The sequence below is a fragment of the Nyctibius grandis genome, chromosome 9 (assembly GCF_013368605.1).
Source record: "Nyctibius grandis isolate bNycGra1 chromosome 9, bNycGra1.pri, whole genome shotgun sequence".
Taxonomy (NCBI): Eukaryota; Metazoa; Chordata; class Aves; order Nyctibiiformes; family Nyctibiidae; genus Nyctibius; species Nyctibius grandis.
The window spans coordinates 8132820-8154849 of NC_090666.1; the positions used below are offsets into that span (position 1 = coordinate 8132820).

The following is a 22030-nucleotide window of genomic DNA, read 5'->3' on the forward strand; positions in this document are numbered from 1 at the left end:
TGTTTTATGACGGTTTTGTGGACACTCCTTCCTCTTCCAGCGCAGCCTGCTCCGTTAGCGTGTCTGTACTTACCTGTTGTTGGGGCGCTGCCCAGGAAGGGCTGAACCGCAGCCCCGAGGAGGGAACGGGGTGGGGATCTGGTTGAACACAGAGAGCGGTTATGGTGAGAGGCTGAGAGTGTCTCTCCCAGGGGGAGCGAGCCCTGCTCACCGCAGACCCTTCTCCCCCGTGAGCATCCACCGCTGCCCTGCACCCAGCGGGCTGCCACCACCCGCGGCACAGCACGACCCGCTCCCGCCCCCGGCACTTCTTGTCTGGCTCTGCCCCGTGGGCCTCTCTCCGCGGAGCGCAAGCCAGGCCCGAGGGCAGCCGTCCCTGGGGCCTCTGGTCCGGGCAGCACCGGAGGGCCGCCCCGGTCCCCGACGCCACGCGGGACCGGCAGCGCGGTGCGCGGCGGGACGCTCCCCGGCCCCGGGGAACGCGGCGGGGCCCCTCCCTGCGGGCGGTGCCTCGTGCCGCCAGGGGGCGCCGCGCTCCCCTCAATGGACTGATCTATGCGGACCGCCGGTGCGGGGGGGGCACCGGGCGGCTAGGTGCGTGTGACGGTACAGCGCGGGGGGGGCACCGGGCGGCGAGGTGCGTGTGACGGTACAGCGCGGGGGGGGCACCGGGCGGCGAGGTGCGTGTGACGGTACAGCGCGGGGGGGGCACCGGGCGGCTAGGTGCGTGTGACGGTACAGCGCGGGGGGGGCACCGGGCGGCGAGGTGCGTGTGACGGTACAGCGCGGGGGGGGCACCGGGCGGCGAGGTGCGTGTGACGGTACAGCGCGGGGGGGGCACCGGGCGGCGAGGTGCGTGTGACGGTACAGCGCGGGGGGGGCACCGGGCGGCGAGGTGCGTGTGACGGTACAGCGCGGGGGGCGCGGGCGCGCTCACTCCCGGGAAGGTGGATCAGGCAGGTACCCCGCTCGCGGGGAGGGCGGAGCGCCGCCGGCAGAGGGCCGGCAGGTGCCGGTGGGGCCGCAGCGCAGGGCCGGCGGCTGGGAGCCGGCGGCCCCGGGGAAGCCCGGCCCCCTTCCCCGGCGCTTTCCCCTTCGTCCTCTCTGGCGGAGCGGGAGGGTCCGTCCGGGGCGGGGCGTGAGCGCGGCCCTCCCCTCCCCTCCCCTCCCCTCCCCTCTTCCTCTCGCGTTGGTTCCGCTCGGGCCGCTGCCGCCGCTCCCCGCTGCTTCTCCCGCCGCCTCCGCTCCGAGCCGCTCGGGCGTTTTCTCTTTGCCTTAAAGTCGGTGAGGAGACGGGCCTGGGCGGGGGCGGCCCCGTGCGCTGCCGGGGGGAGGCGGGGGGCGGCGCGGCCGCATGGGGCCGGCTGCCGCGAGGCCAGGCCAGGCCAGGCCGTAAGGGCCGCGCCGCACTCGGGGGGAGGCGGGGGGCTCCCCGCTATCTTCCCCCGCACGGGCACCGGAGCGCGGCGGTAACACAGCCGGCACCTCCGCGCTGTGCACCGGGGGTGAGGGGGGCGCCGCTGCAGCGGGCTCCGCGCAGGCCTCGCCAACGCCCTGCCTCCGCCTGGGGGGGCCCGGTGCGTGCCGGGTAGCCGGGGCGGGGGCCGGCGCCTCCCCGCCAGCGGCCCTGTGCCGCGGGGAAAATGGAGGCCGGGGGAGGGAGGGGAAGGAGGAGCGGCGCGGGGGCGGGCGGCGTCAGGCGGCGCAGGGCGGGCTGGGAGCGGGCGGGGCGCGCGGGCCCTCCGCAGCGCGCTGAGGTGCGTCTGTGCTTCCTTGCAGGGTGTCTTTTATGAATAATCAAAAGCCGCAGAAGCCGACGCTATCGGGGCAGCGTTTTAAAACTAGAAAAAGAGGTGAGCTGGCTGCGGTGCGCACGCTGTCGGTGCCTGCTGGCCGTGCGGGGGGACCTTCCGTAGGGGCACCAGGAAGACGTCGGTGTCTGTCAATAAACTAACGCCTTTATGCTCCTCTCATGTTTTAACTGAGGCCATGCTAAGTACAAAGTCTTGAGGCTGTCTGTGGGTGCTGGAATGTTCTCTGCTCTAATAAAAAATACTTGGCAGTAAGAATTGTAGCTGAATTTACTGTGTTAACCTTGGCTTAAGAGAGGGTCGTTCTAGAACTGTGCTGAGTGTAGCCTGAAAGCAGAAGTATCTGGAACCCCCGAGTTATAGGGGAGCTCCAGCCCAGGCCAGTTGCAGATTAATACGTTCATCTGAGGAGCATCTAACCTAGTAGAACTTCAGTGTTAGCTGCTGGATAAAAGTTGTATTGTCACCTTAATGCTATAAGAATACCTGATTATTTAAATTTTAAAAAAACCCACACCACCACCCTCCCCCCAGACAAACCAACAAAAAAAAAACCCAAAGCATGGGTTGTGCAAGTGCTTATCTCTGTATGTGCACGTTTACTCCTGTAAGAATTGATGACTGTAGAGGTGTGATGAGTATTTTAGTGGTGTTTTCTTAAAGAGGAAGTGGGGACAGCTCTTAAGAGTTTCTGTTTAATACTGTTTTATTAATATACTAGCAGTGTTCTAGCTCAAACTGACAACACTGAGGATGCTATACACACTGAAATAATAAGTTGTGCAGAAGTACATGTTGACTTGTAGAACCTATGTTAAAGTACCTTGAGAAGCTGTTGAAGTGAGAGAGTTGGACTTAGTCTGCCCAGCAGATGGAATGCTAGCATTCTGGGGCTTGGTCTCTTTTTAAGCATTTAACCATAGTTTGGCTTCCAAGCAAGTCTGTGGTAACAATGAGCTTCATGGATCTGTCCCAGAAAATAACTGATCCAGTATTTCCAGACTTCCACCCAACTGTTACCAACATGTTGGTACTTGCATTGAATATAACGACACTAGTATGCGCCTTACAGAAGTGTTGCTAACAGATGCTAACAAAACTGGCTAAGGTGTTACAGACAGCACTCAGAGTAAGACTTGCAGGTAACTTCTGCTTCTTTGGAAGCTTTTCCTCTCATGGTTTGCATAATCTTAAGGACAAATTGAGATGAGTGAAGCTGAAGACCTCTTCCATTTAAGGCTTTCTGTTAGTTACATGAGTGGATTTGTTGCATATTAATGATGCCCTACCTGTAGTGAAAACAAGGGTATGGTCAGCTGATGTATCTGAAATGTGAAGAGCATGTGTCCTGCTTTAACAACAACAAAGGATGCTAAATAGATGTGCAATTCTAGTCCATAATTTCATGTTTATTTAAGACCAAGAGGTTAGCTCAGATTTCTACATTTCCCCCAGGCACTTGAGGGAAAGCAATTGCTTCAGACTCATTTAACTCCGTATAGAGGAGGGGATGGTCTTCATAACGAAAAAGCAAGTACTGTCAGTTGGCTCTAACGTGATAATGGTATGCAGCTTGTCAGGCAGATGATTTCGTCCAAATCGGCGAGAGTCCCGGAGGGCTGAAATGGAACATGCATAATGGAGTCAAATGTACAAAATTGTAGGGGTGTTACTGTAAAATAGTAGCCAAGAAAACTCTCTAAACCAGATGACAGTTTAGAAAGCCAACATTGGTTTATTGCAGCAGTGGGTGCATGGGGGATCTCTCCTCCTGGCATGCACACCGAGGGACAAAAGCACACTCATAATATACATTATAGAAAAATGAATATTCATACAATTCCAAGTAAAGCCCTCCTATTCCAAGAAACCTTATGCATATGCTAACATATTATGTAATTTTCTTTGCGCATGCTTACTAAATTGGAGAAGGGGTCTTGGGTGGGCTCTGGTGGTCGTAATCCCCCCACAGTGATGCTGTCTGCTGTGTGACCCCGCTTCTGCGCAGGCGTGGTCGAGGCCTTTTTGTTGACACGTGCCGGTAGCTCCGAGGAGAAGATCCTGTTCTGGTTCTTACAGGATTTATCTCTACTCCTGGCGCCAGAGCTGTGAATCAAGTCATTTAAGACACTGCAAAGATGTTGTTCACAGTCTTGCTTGTCTCTGGCCCTTCTTTGTAATTAGTGAGGAATTGAACAGAGACTTTGGATTCTCTAAGACTAAGCACAAGCAAGAATCAGTGATGACTATAACTCTGTTATCAGTCTCACAAGCAGACCCTATCTGCAAAACATGTAGTTGGCTTCAGAACGTACTGCTATTTTAGCTTAAAGGAAAATTGCTGAAAGAAAAGTTGATTCTGTCTAAAGGTTACACAGAGTAGGCCTGTTAGGGCCTACCCTGAGGCCTGCTTTTACTAAACTGTCTGGTATCACGGGCACATATTAAGAATTGCCTTCCAGCGTGTAGCTAAGACTGTCTTCTTGGAGGGAAAGAGTGATCTAACATGAACAGGGGTACAAGAATCAAACCGAGAAGTCAGATAAGCTTTATTAGAGCAAACTAATGATCATCACAAACAACTGTCCTTAGTGAAAATACTGTAAGAATTCAATTAGAGGTGACTAAGGAATGTTTTAGCTTTTGATACTCTTTCCCCCAGCATTGACTGAATAGGGAAGTGAAAGCAGTAAACCTTACTGCTGTATTGGCCATTGAAATTCATTTTAGGCTGCACTGTTAAGTCACTGTTCATGCTAGTTAATACCAGTTGTCGTGGAAGTCTGGAGTGATCTCAGTTCTGTTTAACTTCGGGCTTGCCAGTGCAAGTTTTGTTTTGGATTTTCTTTTTTTAGTAAGATTACAATGACAGACTTTAAAAACCAAACAGCTGCATGTGGCAACTTTATTATAACGCTTTGTCTTTACAGATGAAAAAGAGAGGTTTGACCCTACTCAGTTCCAGGATTGTATTATTCAAGGTTTAACCGAAACTGGCACTGACTTAGAGGCAGTAGCAAAGTTTCTTGATGCTTCTGGTGCAAAACTTGACTATCGCCGCTATGCAGAAACGCTTTTTGACATCCTGGTGGCTGGTGGAATGCTGGGTAAGTGCCTTTGATGGGGCCGCTGTCGGCCTTTGTTCACTTGATTCTACAAAAGCTCAGTTTTCTTTCAGTGTAAAAACTCTGCTAAAGAGGCCAGTGAGTGTACAGAACAGGGTTTAAGTTACTATCTGACCATCTTAGTGACTAACGGAGCACTTGGGTTAATGTAGGAATACTCTGTGTACCCTACCGCACTTCTGCTTGAGTCAGTAGACTGTACAAACTTGGCTTAAAGGAAAATATATTGGATTATAATTTTTTTTTCCAGGAGTGGATCTTGACTCTGTAATCAAGTTCCCTTCTGCTGATGGGAGATGGATGAATGCTTGTTTCAGGTGTGTGGTCTGTGGTCACGAGGCCGGCGGAGTTGCTCTGAAAGATTCTAACATGATCCTGTGCTTTGTGCACCCCGCCCTGTTATTTTGGAAAGGAATGTTGTTTACGGAATAATCTGATGTGGTCAGTCTTGGAAATACTGACAGATCGTTTGTTGTTGGCAACAGAAAGTTCATGGGCTCTAGCAGATGTCAGGGAGCGAGAAATGAGAGGGTGGTCGAGTCAGCAGAAAACAGTATGAAGTGAAGTGTGATGATAAAAGATCTTGTAAACTCATGTGCACACTGTGTGTAAAGAGCGAAGAGCAGAACAGATGCTTACCAACCAGGTAAGAAGTAGATTAAGCTAAATGAGGTTGAAAAGTAGTAAAAAAAAAAGTGTTACTTCTAGATTTAGACTTTACATTTCCTGCTTGACTGCTGAATACTGTTTAGTGAGAAGGGGTTCAGATGGCAGGGACCCATTTAAAACACAGGCTGTGAAGAGGACCCTTTGTGTCGTCTGCTTAGACTGGACAAGGTCTGTCTCAGATTTTAGCATTTGTTATGCAGTGGTTGGGGGGGCAGGACTTAAATGAGAAATTTGGCAGTTGCAGATTTTCTGTAATGTGACAGAAATAGAATTCAAATGACCTAAATGCATAGGGGGAGGAGAGGAAATACCTGATTCTGGGCCACAGTCAGACTGTGGATGGCAGTTCTGTGGGGCCGTGCGGGGCTGGTTTGGGAGGATGCATCTGTTGCATGTTCAGGTGGTCTTCACACTGACGCTGTAGAAATGTCAGGTGACTGGCTCAAACAAATGCTGGAGAGCAAGGCTTTCAAAATGGTTTAACTTCATCAAGTGTGCCTGCTTATCTCAAAGCTTGTGTTGGAACAGTGTGATGTAGAGTGGAGTTACTGTCATGTTCCTTTTGGCAAGAGGCTCTTTTGCTGATGTTACAAGCGCTGGTAGCATGAGTAAGTAAACTTGTTTGCCACATGGAGCATTGCTGCTTGAAATTGTTAATGTAAAAATTGTTACAACCTGTGGGTTTACATTCAAGAGTCCTAACCAGTGCATACCGTGTTAGGAAGTGTCCCCCCTAGGAGTGAGGCTGAGGGAGAAGGGAAAAATGCACTGCTGCATTAATGGTGATATAGGGGTCCTTTACTGAACTCCCTCTCTGTAACAAGTAGCTAAGTAGACTTGCTTTGGTCTTCAGTTAGACAAGGCCAGAATAAAAACTGGCATCCTGTTACCTTACCACCTTCTAATGTCCTTACCACTGATGGTTATCTCAGTCTTTAAATCATGTTTCTGACTAAATCATAACAAAAGGATCTCCCTTATATGTAGGACGGCATAGAAATTAGTGATGAGGTATTCTGGCACTGGAGTTGGTGACTTGAATTCACCGTAATCGGTGAAGCAGCCTGGCTACCAGTCAAATGCCTGTATTAAACTGCAGGGGAATGGTGAAGAAACATCTTCTAATTAGAAAGCTGAAGTGCCTTTCAAGAGTAAAGTTTCAGGCTTATCTCTGAGGCACTGAATTTCGAACGTGCAGCCCTATGTGTTTGATCTCTGTTATTTAAAAGACACTTACTTCCAAAGCAGCACTACTGCAACAGACACTAAAAAGATACTTGCTAGGATTAAGCAGCTTTAGTGGCTTCCTTCAAGGGAAGAGGAGCTCATATGGTTATGTTAATTTACCCATATGGAAACAAGATGTGTTGCCAATCCAGCTAGCAGTAGGGGGTCAGAATATTTAAATGTTCATATCTGAGCTACCGATTTCAAAGTTCTGCTACAGCAGTGGAGCAGATGGGAATGTGTCTTCAGTGATCCAGTCAGTCAGTTCATCACGAAAGGACAGCGCGTTGCATGTTATGGGTATTGGAATTCTTACTGTGGAGACTACTCGGTACTCTCGCTGGGGAGCAATGCCGCTAACACTGACACCCTTCTTCAGCCCCAGGTGGTACCCTGGCAGATGACATGACACGCACAAACGTCTGTGTGTTTGCAGCACAGGAAGACCTAGAAACCATGCAAGCATTTGCTCAGGTTAGTTCTGAAATGAGTGCAATTTAACTTAAACTGCTTAATGGTCAAAAATAAAATGTTTTTGTGGTTGAAAGTTTAGGTAAAAATAACGCGTGGCTTTACGCAGCTTACTAGAGGAGGTTGAGTAGCACTGTTCTAAGCTAAAAGTGCTCTGAAGAGTTCAGACCGACTTTACTGAACTTGATTTTTTAAATTCTAATTAAATGGTAGTTCAGAGCAAAAAATAATACACTCTGTATCTTTTTAGGTTTTTAACAAGCTAATCAGGCGTTACAAGTACCTGGAGAAAGGCTTTGAAGATGAAGTCAAAAAGGTATGGAGTGGATCCTTATTAGCAGACAAGTAAACCTTAAAATTCTGTGAGTTAATCACTCTATACAGAAGAGTTGTATCATACGATGGATTATTAAAGTAGAACACTTAAGTTGTTAATAGAAGAACAGCTAGCTTGTGCGACTAGTGGAGAATACTACCAGTGAAGTAGTGCTTCTGCTAGTCAAATAGCTTGACTGAAACAAAAGGGTCTAACGTGGAGGTAGTAGGCAAGCTTTAGTGAGAGATGGTAGTTTTATGGCAACTCTTCTTACTTCTCTTGCAGTTGCTGCTCTTCCTGAAAGGGTTCTCAGAGTCTGAGCGGAACAAACTGGCCATGTTGACGGGTATTCTGCTAGCCAATGGGACGCTTAATGCATCGATTCTCAACAGTCTTTACAATGAGAACTTGGTTAAAGAAGGTAAGTGTTGCCCAGTTCCTGCTTCAGGGAAGGATGGTGGGGACAGAACCATGACAAGTCGGTGGAAAATGTGATGACAGTATACCTTTGCAGCTCACTAGTTTCATCTGGTAATAGATTTACTACAGGATTAGCAAAAGTAAACATTCTGCGTCGCAACCTGGAAGGTCTTGCTAAGACTTTAGAAAAGTGGTCTTTTCAGAAAGCTTGTGTGTAGGACTTCCCTGCATGACACTGGGGGCTGCTGTCACCCAGCAAGGCAGTACTATATTTTGGAGAGGGACCTTTCAAGATGCAGAAGGCCTGTCATGTCTTTAGGCTCCTTCCTAAATTGCAGCAAAGAGAGCTGAGTTTAGTACAGAGAAGCCTTTGTGATGCTGACTGGTGAGAAAAGTCCAACGTGCTGGAGGCTGCAGTATCCTTAGGCAGAGGTACTACAGACTCTGCTAGGGCTGCCTCTGAGCACAGCTGCTGCTGCTTGGAGCAGGGGGCTGACAAACCAGGTGCCCTGTACTCTCAGGTCTGATGAGTCCCTTTGTTTTGAATTTCAGTAATAATATTACTATTCCTGTTGCACAGGTGTTTCTGCAGCTTTTGCAGTCAAGCTGTTCAAATCATGGATAAATGAGAAAGATATTAATGCAGTGGCTGTCAGTCTTCGTAAAGTAAACATGGATAACAGGTTGATGGTGAGTGCCGCCAAAATTACTGATTTTCTGCTTAAGCCAGTTTGTTAGTAAATAGCATTTACCAGCAAAGTGCTCAACGTGCGTTTCTTTTGTGAAAGAGTTGCTGTAAACTTTGTTTTCAGGAACTCTTCCCAGCCAACAAACAAAGTGTTGAACACTTTTCCAAGTACTTCACTGAAGCAGGACTAAAAGAACTTTCCGAGTATGTTCGGAACCAGCAAACCATAGGAGCTCGGAAAGAGCTGCAGAAAGAACTTCAGGAGCAGATGTCACGGGGAGATCCATTCAAGGATGTAAGTATTTGTCTGTAGACAAGGTGTAGGTTCTTTCTGTTTTCCTTTCTTTTTTCTGTAGGAACTTAGCTCAAATTATCTGAAACACAATAGCATGTAATACTGATCTGAAGAGCTGTGCCTAAGTAAATACTGAACTTGGAACACCCAACTCTCACTAAGAATTAAAATCAGCACCAGTGTGTTTTGATACTAGCTTTGTAGTCTTCCCTTAATGTCCTGAATCCTCTGTATGATCAAGGGTGTTGGTTTTGGTTCTGAAGGCTTCTAGGTGTCCTTCAGAACAGAAGTTTTAATTTAGCTTAGTGTCACATGGCCTGTGTGCTGACTCTTTTATTCTAACTGGCAGATAATCTTGTACGTGAAGGAGGAGATGAAGAAAAACAACATCTCAGAACAGACCGTGGTAGCCATAATCTGGTCAAGTGTAATGAGCACAGTGGAATGGAACAAAAAAGAGGAGCTGGTAGCAGAGCAAGCCATCAAGCACTTGAAGGTATTGTAACTTAAGTATGGACTTGTGCGCCTGTTGGGTAGGGCTTGGGCTTCCCTCTATGTCTCCAGCTCCCTTTTAAATGAGACTGTTGTCCCTGTTACAGCAATACAGCCCTCTACTTGCTGCCTTTACTACCCAAGGTCAGTCAGAGCTGACTCTGCTGTTGAAGATTCAGGAGTATTGTTATGACAACATTCACTTCATGAAGGCCTTCCAGAAAATCGTGGTGCTTTTCTATAAAGGTAACTTCTGTGGGGTTGTAGTTTTGGGGGGCTTGGTTTTTGTTTGGTTGGTTTTTTTTAAAGCCTGTATGTGCAGAATGCCTGTCCTGATAAGACCTTTAGGGAAGATGAGTGCTACAACATCGCACTTCGTAAGCTGAAGAATTTTCTACCTTCTGCTTGCAAAGATGGAGCAGTGGAATGCAAAGGTGGATGGGGCTGTCCTTGGCACGTGGGGAAGTGCTCCTCTAGACAAGGATGGTGCCTGTCTACCAGATTTTAATAGTTGTGGTAGATCAAAGCTGAGTTTAGATTTTTGAGGCTCTTTGCCCCTTTTAAGTTAGGGAAGGATACATGGTAGTGTGTGCTGCTTAGTTCTCTGTCTGAACACTGCAAACGGACAGATTGAGACCACCAAGGTGTTCTGGGGTGCTGTAGGCTCGCTCTTAAATGGCTGTTAAAAGGTTTTACTGAAAAACATGCTACACACCTGTGGAAACACCACAGGAACATAAGGAAACTTGTTAAACTGAGGATTAGATTGTACTTCTAACGTTTAAAAAAAAAAAACAATTAAACACTTCCTGTGGTGTCCTTTGGGCTTTAAAGACTTTGCATCTGTTCTTAGCAGTTGACTGAAGCTTTCCTTAGAGTGTGTCATCACAAACAGCTATGAAACACTCGAGCCTTAGTGGGAGTGAAGGTGCAGCTCCGAGGTGCAGTGCTGAGGAAGCCCCCAGCAGCCACTCCGCAATGTGTGGTTCTTCGCATTTTAAAATAGGAGGCACCCCTAGTGCGGGTACATCCCGCTGTGCCCAGGGAAGGAGTATGCACGGCGATGCTCTGAGGGAGGAAGGGCAGGTTGCCAGTCAGGGATTCGAAGCAGCTGCTGTTCAGTGGTTTGCAGTGTAATGCTGCTCTTGCACATCTTTCTTACAGCTGAAGTTCTGAGTGAAGAACCCATCCTGAAGTGGTATAAGGATGCGCATCTGGCAAAAGGAAAGAGTGTTTTTCTGGAGCAAATGAAGAAGTTTGTTGAATGGCTCAAGAATGCTGAAGAAGGTAAGCAGCGGCGTGGCTCACAAGTTGAGCTTGTTCATTTTGGGACCCTTAGTGCAATAATGCTGTGTTTGGGGCGGGGGTGTGTGTGTATGTTAATTGCCCCTCTGAATCTAAGTGTGCCCTCCAGTACCAGCTAGAAAATCTGGCCAGTGAAACCGCGTGGCTCCTATAGCAGCTGTTAGGCAGGATGCAGGGCAGGGGCTGAGCTCAGGACTGGGTGGGGGGCGGGGGGGGCCGCCCTGCTGACGAGGTCTCTCTGTTCCAGAGTCGGAGTCTGAAGCTGAAGAGGGCGACTGACCTGTGAAACTCTGTCCTCAGTAAAGCAAACAGGAGCTGTAGATAAGTGTCATGTCTCATGTGTCCTTCTGATTCTTACATCCTACCTCCCTGTATCAAGCATGATATAAGGGCTCTCATGGCAATTTATTTTAATTGTTTTCTATAGTTACTGAAATACTGGGTTTAGTTTTTAAAACCATGTTTTAAGTAGCTTACAGGAGCTATTATAGATACAACTCTAACCTGCATTTGTCCTTTCAGTTATATTCTACCTCCTGTATTTTCTACTGTAATAGAAATACTGTAATATGTTCTACCTAGGTCTTTCGCTATTCCAATAAAACATAATTAAAATACTACTTTCTTGCTGTTAGGAGGCCTAGTTATAGAGTGGAGGGTGCTCTCTTTCCATGTGTTAAAAGTGCAACTATCCTGAGATTATTTGCTGAGGAAATGCATCAGTCTCTTTTTCTTAAATAAGCTTTATGTCAGCAGCTGGATTAAACTTCAGTATCCAAAAAAAAAGTCATAATACAAATAGGGCATTTACAAAATGACTGTATGCAAGAAACAAACAGTTAACAGTTTTTATGTTTCTTTGGTGGCATCCTGCTCATACACGGGACTGCACCTTTTTTTCACGTTTCAGGGGGAAGAAGAAAGGGTGTTTCAGTGCTTCTTCAAGAGTAATGCGCTTGGCTGGGTCATACTCCAACATCTTTTCAATGAGGTCAAAGAGGTTCTTGTGGTCAGAATCATGGCAGGTCATGAATGCCTTCATGCAGAAAACAAAACATGTTTTTTATTAACTGCACTTAAAGCTCCTCGCCCCAAAAGCCTTTTCCCTCTGTCACCTTACCTTTAGTGGCTTACAGCGCCTTAAGACGTATCTCCCAGCAGCACTGTGTTCATCCCAGGCCAGCTGGTCATTATGGAAATATTTGCGTTTCCTTAAACAAACAGTCTTTGTTATTCAAAGATTCTGTTTTGTCCCTTCACTAGAAGTTTATCAGCATGTTTGTTCACAACTTGGGAACACGCCACAAGAGTGGCCAGCTTGTTAAATAGAGCAGAAGGGTGAATCTGAGTTTATTAAACTGTTTTAAAAAAATCCGCTATGAAACCAAATCTGAAAATAACTGAATTAAACTAGAGCTGTCCAGGTACAGAAGAATGTGATTACCTGGAGTTCTTTATCATGTGATTTGGCAAAGGCCCCAGGAGTCGCTGCATCATTGCCAGGTGTTCTTTGCTGTCACTGGTCTGGAGGGAAATCAAGGTAAGACATTTTTGTTCATTAGAGGAAGCTCTCAAGACCCACACACTAACCTTACTTCATTTTTGACTGTACCCTGCAACCAGTAATTTCAGATTAAGGTTAAAAAAAAAAAAAAACAAGGGAGGCAGTAGTCAGCAGGTTCCTGAAATAAGTTACAATCAACTGGAGTTTTTTTCCCCTTGACCCTTTTTTTTCCTTTGTTCATAAAGGGCAAGTTTCAGCAGTACTGTCAAGATGACACAAATTCAGGTATTTAAGTAGTATTTGCTGATGGTGACAGACAAAGCTACATTTGTAATTGGTGTGGCTTGTAAATTACAAATGTTAGCAGGGTGATCCTTCCTCTCAAGCTGCTGCCAAAATGTCTACTGAAAGCAACTTGGAGGAATCTGTTGCTGAGACAGTTCCTTTGTGCCTGCATCTCCTGTTCTCTTCAACTTGGCATTACAGAGAAATGCAGTTTAATTTCTTGCACAGACCACTCTCGTTGGTCCCCACCTCTGTAGCATATTTTCACCAAGCTGGGGAGCATTATACATGCTGCCGTGGTTTGAGGTTCATAGTTACCTACCGGAAATATTGCGAATCCAAGGTAGTATTCCATGAGAATACATCCTATGCTCCAAACATCGCATGGTTGTGACCATCCCAGTGCTGTGAAAAGATGCAAAGGTTCATGTTTATACCAGACTGCAAACAGTTCAACAGCTCAAGCAAGGTACTCAACACTGCTGGTGACACTGTTCAATATCACACAAAAAATCTTACGTGAAAGATCAGCCTAACAGACTTCTACTGACCTAGGATAACCTCGGGAGCTCTGTAATGCCTTGTAGACACCAAAGCGCTGTGATACTCATCATCATATGTTGCGCTCCCAAAGTCCGCAACTCTGATGTCTGGATTTTTCAGTCTGCGTTCATCGCATCTCTGAAACGAAACACACTAGGATGCACGTGACCAAATAAATAAACCCAGCTGAGGGGGAGGTGGGGAAGAGGACAGCAACCTACCCATTTGGGGTTATACTCTTCTAGGTAGTCAGTTGTCACAAATAAAATATTTTCCGGTTTCAGATCTGTATGTGTCAACTTGTTCAAATGCAAAACTGCAACGTAACAAATACAGTTAGCAAATTCCGGGAAGAAGACAACAAATAAAGCATAAAAGAAACATACGCACAGTTCACAGATGTGCAGATCTGATATGCCATCCGTCTAATGTGCTCCAGCCTAAATGGCAGAAAGCCGTTCTCTTTAATAAAGTCATAGGTGCTGAGCCCCAGCAGCTCAAAAACAATACAGACATGGCCACCGTACTCAAACCAGTCGAGCATCTGGACACAGTGACTGCAAAAGCAGGAAAAGACATGAATTGCAACAGGAAGTCGTGTAACACAGATACACACATCATATGGTACAGAAAGCAACGTCCTGCACCCCAAAACACTCCCTGCACCTCACAGCCCCCTGCACCCCTAAACTGCCCCCCCCGCACCCCATAACCCACCCTGCACCCCCTATTTGTATGCTTACTAGTTATTGCTGGGATCCGATGTGTTTAAATGTTCCAGCACTTGCACTTCTGCACGAGCTGCTACAGAGTACCGAGCAACATTTTTTACTATTTTCACAGCTACATGCTCGCCTTCCCTGAAAAGATGGGGGGTTTTGTGTGTTTGTTTTGTTTTTTAACAGTGATTAGAACAATGAGGAGTTTTAACTAAGAATATTCAGTAATAGTCACGATATACGTTGTTTATAACAATGAGAACCTTATCAGAAAAGGTCTTTTTTCTTTTTTTTAGTACATACTGACAATATAACCAAGGTTCACTTATGCACAAAGACAATTTAAATTTTGAAAACATACATAGTTGGTACCTTATGTATCAGTATTATTCTTAAAGGTTAAGCGCCCCATTTACCTCCCCTTTGCATTTATGTATGCTGGGCTTATATGGAGACCCTTCCATATCTCACAGCCTAACGCAACTGTCACTCAAAATTGACAAGCTGCCTTCAGTCGTTTAAGTAGTTAAAAAATGTGAAACTGAGGTGTCCAACACCTGCTACTGTGACTAGAAAGACAATCTAGTTTCATGCTTTTTGCACACAGCAAAACTGCCATCAAACACAAAATACATTCTTGATTTATCATATACTTGGCTGCTAGAACCCAAATAGCATTGCATCATCACAGATGATACTTTAAGGTAATTATTGCTTATGATACAGACCGGGGGGGTTACAGGCCCCAGGACTGCCCCATGGCAGGTGCAGCTTCATCCCACATTCTCCAGGCCACCTCCCCCATCAGCCCTTGACCCCTACCAGGCTGGGGTGCGCCTGCAGCACCTCATCCACCAGGCCTGCACAAGCCTCCTGGCTGCGGGCTGGTTTTAGCAGGAGGTACTAACATACATAAATTTATGTTTGGGAACTGCGGCAGCTTTGGAGAAACACACAGAGCAGCAAACAAGGAGTTAAAGATAAAACCTGGTACAATGAGAAAGCACTTTACGAACCACACTGTGATAGAACCAGTAAGAAAAATTACATGTATGTCATTGAAAAGACTTACGCTTTGTAATCGATGCATTCCACTACTTTTCCAAAAGCACCTTCACCCAAAATAGCAACAATCTCAACTAAAAAAAAAAAAAAAAAAAATGTCGTCAGTCACAGAAGTTGTGAATTGACTTCGCTATTAAAAAAACAAGCAAACAAACAGAAATAAACAAAAAGGCTAAGTACTATCACTGAAGATTATTCTAGACTGTGCTTCTTTAAATTGTAAATATCTAGTTTGAGAGATGTTAATTTACTTCATTTCAGTAACTTCATTTACTTCATTTACATTTTTCAGTTCAGTAACTTCATTTACTATTTTTTCGGGGCAAAAAAGGAAAAAGAACAAAGAAATATATTTATTTAAGTTAAGTTCTACAGAAAAAGAATAACAATCCCCACCCCCAAACAAAAAAAGTCAAGACAGAAAGAAAAGGCTTCCAAAGCCCCCTCACATCTTATGCTAAAAGAACTTATCTATCTGAGAAGTTAATGAAAAATATTCTATACATCTTCCACTTAGTACGTCTCCACTCTGACAGATCAGGTGACCCTCCTCATCATCCTCTACACTCCTGGATCTTTTCTTTCGAAGACTCTTCTGGAATGGCACCAAGATCGTCCATCCAATCAATAAACCCAAGTGATTTCAGGTCAGAATACGAAATTCATTCAGCAGGGAGATATTCAGGCATGCAGATACACAGCAGGCCACAAACGGTTGGCAGGAGCAATTTCAAATTCAGTCCCCGGAAATTCACAGGGCACATAGTTTATGTTACAGGAGAAAAACATGGCAAGGAACAGATTTTCAGATGAGATACTGAAAGTGGCAAAGCAGCAAAAAATTACAACACAATTGTTTTTCTTTTAAAAGACTGGTTCACTGAATTTTACTTTAGCATTTCAGTGCCCGTATTTTCTTCTAAAGCAAAAGGATTTAATAATTAATTATCTTACATATATATATATATATGTATATATAAAAAAATAGCCTTGTGGCCAAATTAAAATACCCATCTTAAGTAACTAAGATTAAACCACTGGTCTGAGTATTTGATAAGAAATTTTTGTTTTTAAATCATAAATAGCATATACTTTAGGCCGTTTCAGCTGAAGATCTTCAATTATAAATCCTATCTTCAGCTTTTTTAAGAGTTAAATATATAACAAAGATCAAAAAAACCTGCCCTGCTATTGGGCAGATATTGTACATATCTGATTCTACAGATTTTTCAGCGATACTTAAACACCTTACTAAATACATTTTTAAAAAGTAAAAATCTGACATTAGCTCCTTGCTATTTAAGCGATACTTAGTCAAAAGCAAGTTTAACACTTTGTGCTTGGATTTTCGAGTAGGGCTGAAATAAATGCTTGTTGTAATAAAAATTCTGAAGGCATGAAAGCAATGCCTGTATTTCAAGTACTCCAGTAGATTGTTATTATTCATTAATCTGCTCAAAAATATATGCAATGAACAAAGAGCAAGACTATGTTCTGTGGTATCACAAGCATACCTACAAACTACACATTTTCACTGAAGGAAATAAAATCCTAGCAAAAAGGATCATCTACTAATATTAGCTGAAGTAATAAACTACTACTGATAGAATTCTTCAAACCCCCACACTCAACACCTACTGCCCAGATGAGAATCTATCATCTTCTTAAAATAAAAAAATCCTAAATTGGTCACACCACCTGTGCATTATGATGATCGGTAGTGTAATATGGTGTCTTGTATCTCCTTTTGTAACTACTCGTCCCACTATGACCTGATGATTTGCTACTGTGTTGCCCAGTATCACATCCTTGATTGTACTTGTTTCTGTATTCGTCAACATAGTACCGTTCATGACGGTCTCTCTCATTTACAGATGTGGTTTCTGAACAGGTACTACAAACAAAGCATCAAATAAACAGTTAGAATCATTCTGGTATCCCTATCAAGAGAGCTTTTTGTTTTAAGCTGTAAGACATCTCTCTTGAAACATCTCCAACTGAAAAAAGGAATACATTATCAGAGACTTGATGAGAATAATAAAATCTTAAAATACATGCTGGTTGATACCAGAAGTCAAAAAGTTATTTACCTGTCAGGAGGTTTAGAAAGATCATATTTGCAGCGCTTGCTCTCCTGTGCACCAGTTAATGATCTCCCCTGTCTCTTATAAGCATTGTGGCATGTTCTGCGATCCGGACGTTCTTTCTTATTCGAGTCAGGATAATTAGTCTGCCTGGAACGGAACATCTGTAACAGAGACACTTTGCTCTTTGAATTACATCCCATAGACAAACCATTCATTTTCAAAGCCATTTATTATCAAATTAACACTATAACGAAGGCTCTATTTTTCAACTACCCAATTTTTATTTTTTCTCTGCTCTTTCTTCCACATTATTTTTTAATTCAAGAGCTTTTTCAAATTAACCGTTTATGACAGGGGAACATAAACCAATAACCTACTTCTTACACAACATTTTAAGAAGAAGAATCGTGGCTCAGAGACCAAACACATACTGTGCATGTCATTTCTGCAAAGCTGCTCAGGCACCCAGCGGTGCATACGCTAGGGAAAAGGCAGGCTTCCGTGCACTGACAAAGGGCACACAAGTATTGCCCAGCGGGCTTTTAAAGACTCCAAGGAACTCGTCACAAACTTTTACCGCGCTTCTTTCTGTAGATTCCCGAAGAATTCCTAATGCCAAGTCAAAATGACAGTAAAACTCAGGTTATCTCCTAGAAAGATCACTCACTGCACGTCTAACGTGGAGCCGCGCAGCGCTGGGCCGCACCCCCCGCCCCGGGCGGCACGGGGCCCGCGTCCCACCCAAGCCCTGCTCCGGCAAGAGGCTCCGTTCCCGTCCCCGAGCAGGGGCACGGCAACGGGCTCCGGCCTCCCCCGCTGAAGCGACCGAGGCCATTTTCTCTCCGCACTCAACAAGGCGCAGGCAGAGAACATGGCGGCCCAGCGGAGGCGGGGGCACGGGGACGCCCCGGCCACTCGACCCGCCCGCTCCGGCGGGGACGACCCGAGCCACCGGCCGCCCTCCCCCCGGGCAGGAGATAACCTCCTCCCCCTGCACCACAGCGGCGCCCGCCCCTCCGCCCCTCCGCCCCTCCCTCCCCTCGGCGGCGGCCCGCCCCAGCGCCGAGCGCTGCCCTCCCGCTCTCCCCCACCGCCATGCGGCACACGGCCGCAGCCGGTACGCAGCGCCCCTCTCCTCGCCCCACCTCCGCGGCCGGAGTGCCGCCGCTCTCTCTCTCTCTCCGTGAGCCGCCGCTCTCTCGCGCCACGGTTGCGCCCAACGGCTCTTCCCCCTTCAAACGGCGGCGCCAGGAACCTTCCAGAGTGCGGCGGAGCGTTGCCACGGGACACCCGCGGCGTCACAAGGCGGGGCCGGGCCGCCCGCGCCCCGCACTCCGCGGGGAGCTCCCGGCGGCGGCCCGCGGGGTCTGCCCGGGTCTGCTCTGGGCAGCAACAGGCCACCGGCGCGGCGTGCCCGGCGGCCCCGTACCTCGGCCTGCCTTTCCGAGAGCGTTTAAGGACGCCGGCCCCTTCCCTCCGGCCAGCCCGGGCACCGCCGTCAGCCCTCAGCGGGGCTGCGCACTGACGGGTCACCGCCGCCCCACAGCGCCCGGGCTGCGGCCCCTCACCTCACTGCCTAAGAAGCCCCCTTTACTCTCCCAGTTCTGCTACTCGGGCTGGTACGGGTGCGCTTCACCGGGTCACAACATTTTATGGTAACCCCATATGCCTCAGCAGGTAATTCAGTTAAAGTAGTTCTACATAAGCAAACCAGCTATGCAAAACCTTCAACCCTTTTCCTGCCAAGAACTTTGGAAGACAAGGAATCTCATACTGAAAAACAAAACCCACCCACAATTCTAACTCTCATTTAAGAATGACTACCAGAAGATTGCTTTTTTTTTTTTTTTTTTTTTTTTTTTTGTGAGACTGAACTGCTAAATCATTTTTTGCTCTTGGTGATAAAGCCTGTTATTTGTCTCTGCACTTCCCTAGACAAACTGTTAGAGGCTCTCCAGGCATGCAGAACTAACTAATTAAAGATATCTTTGTAAATCATTGGTGTTAAAAACATTTCCGAACAGTTGAATGCCTTTTTTTTTTTTTTTTTGATGTCTCGTGGTATCTTTTACTAGCTTTTAGTCATGTTTTTGAGTCTGGACAGAACATAAATACCCCCTGTAAAACAAACAAACTAAATGCAACTCTTCAATTAGGTACAGATCAGTCTTCTATACCCACAGAGAAAACACCCTCCCACAGAACTAACCCTTGCTTCCTCTACTGCTCACTACTACTGCACACATGGCAGTTTAAGTCATGGCCACCCCTCTCACCTCCCCATGCCTTGCTGCAGTCCTTCAGCCACCACCTCTTTCACACAGAGCTTTCGAGCCCGTCAGCGATCTATCGGTCATCACTGCAGCAGAGCTAACCAACTGTTACGCCTGAAATTTGGTTCTCCAAATCCCATAACAAGCAGTCAAGCATCTCATGTGCCATCTAATTTATGTGGAAAAAGAACATCTAAGGGTAAAACAGTCCTGAAACACTACAGCAGCCTACACACATCAGTTCCCTAAAACCCAATGATTTTTTTATTCTGGGAAAGACTAAACCTTCTGAAACACTTCCACTCCAATAAATAACCCTCCTCACTCTCTGGATATTTTTTTTTTAAACTGACCCAGTGATCAACATACGATATGTACATTACACATCCAAGTTTTTCACTGTCCATAGATAATGCACCATTATTTTCTTTTTGTCCATTGCTCTCCAGCTTAGACTAAGTACTGCTCCCAGCATGACATACTTCTAACACCAATTTTACCTATTGTTTTTCTAATGCCAGCAAAGGTCAGAGACAATCTAGAATATACACGATGAGACCCTCCATCACAGTCATAATGCAAGATTGTTGTGTTAATGTACGTATTTTTCTTTGCATGCGTAGACTTATTTCAACAGGACTTACTTGTGGCTGTAGTGTTTGTGCTGAAGGACCAGACTGATGGAAGTAAACTGAGGAGTTTATAAAGCACAAGTTGACAACAATAAGAACAATACTGTCTGCACCATTTTTACTACTTAAATGATTATACATGTCACAAAAGTCCAAACAGCTGGTGACACACAGCTGACTGTGTGCAAGAATAAAACTGCACATATGTGGTACCCAGCAACTGCCCACAAAAATCACTCGCTTCCACACCTGGGCTACTTCCTACTCTCTGTCTTGCTTTCTCTTCCACAAGTGGATGGGACCAACCCCACCATTATTTTTCCTGTTGTACTCCAGGTTCTCAGGGAGAACCTGGGAGAGGTCCAGAGCTACAAACAGCAAAACAGATATAATACAATTTTTAAAAGTTAGGATGTAATCCTGTCCCATAAGATCACTCTCCTTTCAATACACTGCTTTAGATAAAAAAAAAAGGATCTAAATGCAATGTATCCTCCAGAGAGCAAATTGTTTGGTGGCCCTGTATTTCACACATTCTATATAACAGCCTTCTTTTTCTGGAGGAAAAAAAAATAGACCTGAAATTGTTTCCAGTTCAGTGCTAGATGTCAGCATCGTAAATTATTGGTTCCTTTGCAGTGTAGGAAAGTTTCCAGTACACCCTTCCTTCTGCAGGGCAGCAGTGTCAGTGTGGCAGTCAAACATGCAGTTGCATGCTTCTGTCTACTTGCTATTGCCACTGATTATACGGAAGAAACAGAAAGAGCACAGAGCTAAAATAATTAAATCTTCTACCTGACTGATGAAGTATTATGGTAAGATGTGTTAAGTCTGGAGCAGGGGCTAGGAGCTTTAAGCAACACTCCATACAGAAACTTTGTCCCAGAGAGAGGGTACTGATTAATTCTGCTCATTAACACCTCAGTAATCTGCACCTGGCATGCCTTTGCCTTTCTCTCGCAAACAAGTTCTCCTTATTTTAAGACACAAAGTCTCAAACTTGGAAATAATGGTCTGAAGTAGACTGCAAGTCAGCTGGACCTGTCCCTCCCCAGGATTACAAGGCATATATATGAGAATGGACTTTGCTAAGTGATGCTGACTGAGTCCAAAGAGGACTGGGGGAAGTCCAGAACGGTAGGAGTTGGATGCAGGAACTGTGGGTACTCTCTCCTATCCAGCTCTCTCATGCACAGCTGGAACTAGAAATACACCCTCTCACCTGTACGCACTATAGAGTCAGAAAGTGAACCTCTGTGCAAATGAGTTGATTTTTTCCTGCTTTTTGAAAACATACTGATGCCAAAATGCTTTTTTTAAATCTACAACAAAGAAGAGTAGAACATTCTGCTTTTCCCAGTATGCCCAAGGTGGAGAGCTGCTTTTTTGATGTGTACAAATCACTCTCTTTTCCCTGCTGAAATCAGTTTATTTTATACTTACTATACTAAGTGACAAGCACAGGATCATCAATCTATATATATACATACACACATGCATATGTATGCATGTATCTTATTTTTCCTCGACCAGTCAATATTCAGATATCTCTGTACTTTCTTGCAGACTTTCTCATTTGAGTCCAACAACATTTGGTCTCACATAAGACCAAACAAGAGCTCTCTTATTTGTTCAACATCATCTTGGCCACAGTATCTTTTATTATTTTGAGTGTATCAGGATATTCTTGATTAGAACTCTAACCACAGTCTTTTTGTCACTACTCTTTGTTGTGTTTATCATCTATTGTTTGTGCAATAGTCATGAAAAACAAGTTACAGCAGATCTATGGTTATCTAGTTTCGATCAACAGCTATGTAAAGACACAAACACTTACTCTTTCATACCAAAAGCGTTGTGCCAGAGGCAGAAGCGATTGTTTCTGATCTACCTTTTGGGAGGCTGAAGAGGTTACCATTCCAACACAGCGCTACAAGAGCAAGCAGTCCTCTAAACACGGACTTTAATCCTCAAGAAGAGAAAGATTTCATCTCTCTATGACTCTACTCTCACCTAGGGGAAAAAATTGCGCATCTTAGTTTTCTAAAAACCAGTAAAGTAAGGAAGGTTAGAATTTACATGGGAAAGTTTCAGAAAACATTT

General features: G+C 45.6%; 2 protein-coding genes across 10 annotated transcripts; one reads left to right on the forward strand and one right to left on the reverse strand.

The window, feature by feature from the left end:
- Window positions 1-1194: 1194 nt before the first annotated feature.
- Window positions 1195-11439, forward strand: BZW1 (basic leucine zipper and W2 domains 1). Of its 3 annotated transcripts, none has more exons than XM_068407647.1 (12): window positions 1195-1284; window positions 1780-1853; window positions 4742-4918; window positions 7212-7306; window positions 7554-7619; window positions 7905-8040; window positions 8620-8729; window positions 8852-9022; window positions 9372-9518; window positions 9622-9760; window positions 10679-10801; window positions 11067-11439. In XM_068407647.1, the coding sequence occupies exons 2-12, from the start codon at window positions 1790-1792 to the stop codon at window positions 11096-11098; spliced, it is 1260 nt and encodes a 419-aa protein (XP_068263748.1). In that variant the 5' UTR covers window positions 1195-1284; window positions 1780-1789; the 3' UTR covers window positions 11099-11439. The 3 variants fall into 3 exon arrangements, with proteins under 3 accessions (XP_068263748.1, XP_068263749.1, XP_068263750.1); XM_068407648.1 differs by having other exon boundaries at window positions 1198-1280; XM_068407649.1 differs by lacking the exons at window positions 1195-1284; window positions 1780-1853 and having other exon boundaries at window positions 4748-4918; window positions 7212-7217.
- Window positions 11440-11546: 107 nt separating this feature from the next.
- Window positions 11547-22027, reverse strand: CLK1 (CDC like kinase 1). 7 transcript variants are annotated; one of them, XM_068407643.1, is made up of 13 exons: window positions 21765-22027; window positions 17026-17183; window positions 16634-16829; window positions 15440-15530; window positions 14943-15009; window positions 13895-14011; window positions 13542-13708; window positions 13373-13467; window positions 13160-13304; window positions 12931-13013; window positions 12264-12343; window positions 11940-12030; window positions 11547-11855 (listed from the first exon to the last, which is right to left on the reverse strand). In XM_068407643.1, exons 1-13 carry the CDS (start codon window positions 21843-21845, stop codon window positions 11694-11696), a joined length of 1533 nt encoding a protein of 510 aa, XP_068263744.1. In that variant the 5' UTR covers window positions 21846-22027; the 3' UTR covers window positions 11547-11693. The 7 variants fall into 7 exon arrangements, with proteins under 7 accessions (XP_068263744.1, XP_068263747.1, XP_068263742.1 ...); XM_068407646.1 differs by lacking the exon at window positions 21765-22027 and adding an exon at window positions 18168-18399; XM_068407641.1 differs by lacking the exon at window positions 21765-22027 and adding an exon at window positions 17690-17975 and having other exon boundaries at window positions 13160-13289.
- Window positions 22028-22030: the final 3 nt, after the last annotated feature.

Excerpts from the sequence above, each read along its gene's own strand:
- BZW1 (XM_068407647.1), top strand. The coding sequence starts at position 1,790 with ATGAATAATCAAAAGCCGCAGAAGCCGACGCTATCGGGGCAGCGTTTT. Across the intron at positions 7,307-7,553 it reads CCATGCAAGCATTTGCTCAG|GTTTTTAACAAGCTAATCAG; the intron begins GTTAGTTCTGAA and ends GTATCTTTTTAG. Across the intron at positions 9,519-9,621 it reads AAGCCATCAAGCACTTGAAG|CAATACAGCCCTCTACTTGC; the intron begins GTATTGTAACTT and ends TCCCTGTTACAG.
- CLK1 (XM_068407640.1), bottom strand. The coding sequence starts at position 17,857 with ATGGCCTCGGTCGCTTCAGCGGGGGAGGCCGGAGCCCGTTGCCGTGCC. Across the intron at positions 17,184-17,689 it reads GGCTCCACGTTAGACGTGCA|ATGTTCCGTTCCAGGCAGAC; the intron begins GTGAGTGATCTT and ends TCTCTGTTACAG. Across the intron at positions 14,012-14,942 it reads GAATGCATCGATTACAAAGC|GGAAGGCGAGCATGTAGCTG; the intron begins GTAAGTCTTTTC and ends CCATCTTTTCAG.